Raw genomic sequence first — 4,556 nt, 5'->3', positions numbered from 1 at the left:
TATATATATATATAAAATATATATATGTTGTGTTACCCTCCGCTTTTTTTTTTCTTTTTAGAATTTTTGTTTAAATGTCTGATCCCTTTCACTCAAGTACAAATAAATACCACTTCCAAAATTAAAATGTAGAACATAAAATCTAAAACAGACATATATTTTTACCAAAATCGGGCCATAGATGCACCCGTAAAATTGAGAACCGAGCGCGACGACGACGATGCACGCAGCGCAGCATCGGATCTCTCGCGCTGAGCTGTCAAGCCACGATTAAATCTAAAGAGTGCATATGCATTGCCTATTCTTTACCAACCAGTACTAAAGATCTTATAAACACAAGATAGCGTTCTCCGCGAAACAAATAGAAGCGTCGGTCAAGGTGGAGAACGCTCTCTTGTGTTTATAAGATCTTTGCCAGTACCAACTGTACAACTAGTGGTTGCTTGAATCTTAAAATCGTATTCATTACCTTTCGCCATATTCGGCACGAAATAAAAACAGGCTAGGCCTAGCCATCGCTTTAAAGTCGGTACGTACTACGCTCACATTTTAGACTCCGTTACGGTTTTAGGCCGACTATGAACGAAATATTTTTTTCTCGATATTAACTTCGATTGTATTGTAATAAAGGGTGCTTGTTTGACCATTTTTCATAGCCATAGTATGGTTTTGCTCGATCTGTTCGTGTGTGATCGTGTTGATCGGATGCAGAAATAAATTAAAATATTTCTTGAAACAGATTTATTTTTGTTTAATTTATTTAAATATACTGGTTTTCCGTCATTAATTTGAATAGGCCTATTTTTTGTTTGGCAAGCTTGTCATTGTTCTATTGTGTTGCCTACGAAGCCTTAGTCCCAGGTTCCTTATAATAGGAACTACGGTTTGAGGCCTTTCCTATTACAGGTATTACTTTAAAAAAAAAGGAAAGAAGGAAAGAAAGAAAGAAAGAAAAGCCGACACACCGACCTACGATTTTTTTCATTTAAGGGCAACACAACATTTTTTTTTTTGGCCTTATTTCACGCCGACACGAAATCCGTCACTGTAAAACCTGTCCAAAGTTTTGAACTTTTTATTCACAGCGCTATCCGCAACTTACTCTGACAATCGACATAATATTTTATCTCCCCAGTAGGCCTATGTCCCAAGATCACTTGAAGTAACATTATTCCTAATATAGGCCTAATACATAAAGCTAAATCATTAAAAGGAAATGGAACTCCCAAACTGCGAAAAGATTGAGACCCTAAATGATAAATTTAAATAAGAATTGAAGTGGGAGCCGGAAACGAAAGAGGAAGAAGAACGTCACAAAAAAAAAAAAAAAAAGAGAAAAAAAAACGTAAAAAAAAAAAAAAAAAAAAAAAAACTGTGAAAACTGATCACTTTATATTGAGGTCCTAATGATAAATTTAAGTGGGAGCCAGAGAAACGAAACAGGGAGAATAAATTCACAAAGCAGTATCGGGTATTATGCTTTAGAATAGAAATATTGTATGTAGCCTAATTTATTACTTGCAGTAACTGAATTGCTGTGACTGCGCTCCACAGACTGATATTCTAAAATGTAGGCCGATTCCTAGGGTGGATCCAGAGGGGGTGATGGTCGGTGACAGACCTCACCCTAAGATGCTAGAGTGTTATTTTGCGTGCAAAACAATTATACTTGTGATTTTGGTAAATAATGGAAAAACTTTTCATAAATTTTTTCATAATAATTTTTATAAAGTTTCTGGAAAGATGGGAGATCTCCAAGACAGAAGAAAATCCTCCCCAACGTAATTCAAACTTCTGTCATTTATACAGGAGTGCCTCAATTTCTTTCTGCACTCCCTGCAAATACTGGACCCGTCTTAGTACTTACAGGCCATGAACAACTTCGTATTTTTGGAAATTTTTAAAATGTTATTTTCGTTCATTCAAATACTTACGATTGCTTAGTACTACGCTACGATGTACTACAGAAATACTTTTTTGATTGATATTTTAAAGTAACTACGGTACCCCACGTCATTAATATTTAAACTTATGTCATTTAAAAGAGTGCCCTTTTCGTTTTGGGATCCCCTCTTTCAACTGATTTGTAAAATAAAATATTAGTCGAATACTTGATTTATATATTGTGAGGTAATCATACTTGCTGCTAAATGAAAGAATATTAATTCATAGTAAATTACACAATGGAAATTCCTAAAGTGAACTAACTTTCGAAGGTTCGCGTTCGATAACCGCAAAAGGAAAAACATTCATTTTATCAATTCTTACGTACGTAAATTTATCTGATCTTTCATTTTAAATGTATTTATTTTACGAAAATACCTCAATTCTATAATAAATTCAGCGATGGCATCAGCATCTGCTCGACGGACGAGGGTGGGTTGGTGAGCCAAGTGGGCATTTCGGATGAGGGCCGCCTAGGGGTATATTCGTCGATTGAGTATTTGTATTTTGTAGTATTCTTAGCAGTATTTAAATTAATTTGTGGCAGTATCAAACCCGGAACTCCTGGAACATTAGTTCTTGAGGTCGCAAATACTGTGTCTACTTTCAAGACACCACCGATCATTTCCTCACACCATAACGTTGTGTAAAACACTATACTTAAAAATCATTAAATTGTTTTTGAAAAGCACTGGAACCACATAAATATGAACTACAGTATATGTAAACATATTTGCGGTGGAACGCTTCCTGCTTCCTGTATCAAAAAACGGGCTGGTATTTCAAAGCACGCGGAAACGAACATTTTACAACGGACACAAATTATCATATTTTCAAATATTTATATAGTATGTCCGAATGTAAGGATTAGTGTAATGAGGGGCGTATTTATGATACGTTCCACAAGGGAAAAAAAATTGCCAACGTAAAATCAAAGAAGCGCTACATATAAAATGGGAGCAGGACTTAAACTTCAATATGTAAATTTAACTGTTCGTTTCACCTACTCATCTTTATGCATTCTTTATTATGTACAGTTAAATTCAACTAAACTGAATGTTGTAGGCCTATCCCACCCTTATTCTTATTTATTTATTTATTCATTCAAAATATTGTGTAGTCCTATAAAAACGTAGGCATGGCCTAAATGGTGATTCTAAACGCCGTGTGATTCTGTGCTACAAGACCAATAATAATATTTTATACTTATTCGTAAGAAACGAAATTATTGACATAAACATTAAATTGGTCTTTAACATTCTAATTATTTTTTTACGGTCTGTTATGAATTGATAACTTTCTGGAATTATAATTATATGAAATTATTTCTTTTCATATGCAGGAATTTTAAATTGTGGATGGTTTGTTGTATAACATTGGTCACAGCAAAGATGTGTTTAGCTGATGAAATATATCACTTTGCGTGTCCTCCATTTTGGGTTCCATTCCAAAAAAGTTGCTACCGTATATTCGGGACCAAGTTGAACTGGGCAGCTGCAGAAGCCCGCTGCAACAGACACTTCAACGGGTACGATATGGGCCATCTGGTATCTCTCCGAAATGAAGCCGAAAATAAATTCGTCTCAAAACTCTGGGATTCATCTACTGGTGGATTGGCAGCCAAATCTGACTATACCTTCTGGATTGGACTGACAGATGCAGGTTACGAAGGTCGGTGGGTTTGGACGAACAACAACCAGTTGGCAACATACACAAGTTGGCATAAAAATCAACCTGACAACTATCAAAACGAAGACTGCGCTCACCAATGGAAACGAGATCCAAATCTAGGTACTTGGAATGATTATCCATGTACTGCTGAACTATTTTATGTCTGTGAGCTGCCTCAGAATAAATAGTACGTCTACATAACAAGAGAAAACGCCATGTTACATATTGGTAACTATATATGATAAACCTAAAGCACGCTGAATATTACCGAAAATGTTTGCCGACTAAGATATGGCTGCATTCATCAAAACATACGTAAATGATTATTATATGCTTACATGAATATACATTACAACATATAAATTATATGTAGGCTTACATACACATTTCTTGTTACACTATAAGCCAACATACATTATATTGATGATTATATTAAACTTTCAATTCATTATGCCATGTGGTCTCTGAATGTTATATTGCATTTAGTATACTATTAACTATAGATAAGTATATATAAATTGGTGAAGCCCGCTAGCCGTTTATTTTTTATTACTGTATTATTTTAGGCGTATTTATTGAAGGGGCCCTAATGGCCTTGATCCTCAGTGCCTTGCACTTGTTACACTTTCAGTCCCTACGCCACCGAGCTATAATCTAAGTTTGCAACATTGTTTTTAAACAGATACAGTGACATTTTTTAATAGTGTTTGCATTTTGGTATTTGTAAATGTTAATGTTAAATGCTACTGCGTTATGTATATGTATATTACAATTCCTATTTCAATTAATTTAACTTTAACTGGTTAAAAAAACACCAGAAAGGCAAGTACAGAACAGGATAACAAGCACATATACATAGTCGTCTTACCAACGGAGATAGATCAATTAAAACTATAAAAATAAATAGGCCTAAATTTGCATTAAAATAAAGATTTGTCCAA

At 34.6% G+C, this 4,556-nt stretch overlaps 1 protein-coding gene across 1 annotated transcript in view; it reads left to right on the top strand.

Annotated features, from left to right (window-relative positions):
- The window catches only part of LOC117100132 (alpha-N-acetylgalactosamine-specific lectin-like), a 5,989-nt gene extending 1,855 nt beyond the window's left edge, over positions 1-4,134 (top strand). Inside the window, exon 2 of the mRNA XM_033239715.1 lies at positions 3,287-4,134. Within this exon, the coding sequence (XP_033095606.1) occupies positions 3,287-3,803 (517 nt within the window). The 3' untranslated portion in view covers positions 3,804-4,134. The remainder of the gene's footprint in view (positions 1-3,286) is intronic.
- Positions 4,135-4,556: the final 422 nt, after the last annotated feature.

Source organism: Anneissia japonica, unplaced genomic scaffold, assembly GCF_011630105.1.
Source record: "Anneissia japonica isolate Jap-2015-1 unplaced genomic scaffold, ASM1163010v1 scaffold241_len727266_cov204, whole genome shotgun sequence".
NCBI lineage: Eukaryota > Metazoa > Echinodermata > Crinoidea > Comatulida > Comatulidae > Anneissia > Anneissia japonica.
This window is presented reverse-complemented; position numbering and strand designations above follow the sequence as displayed.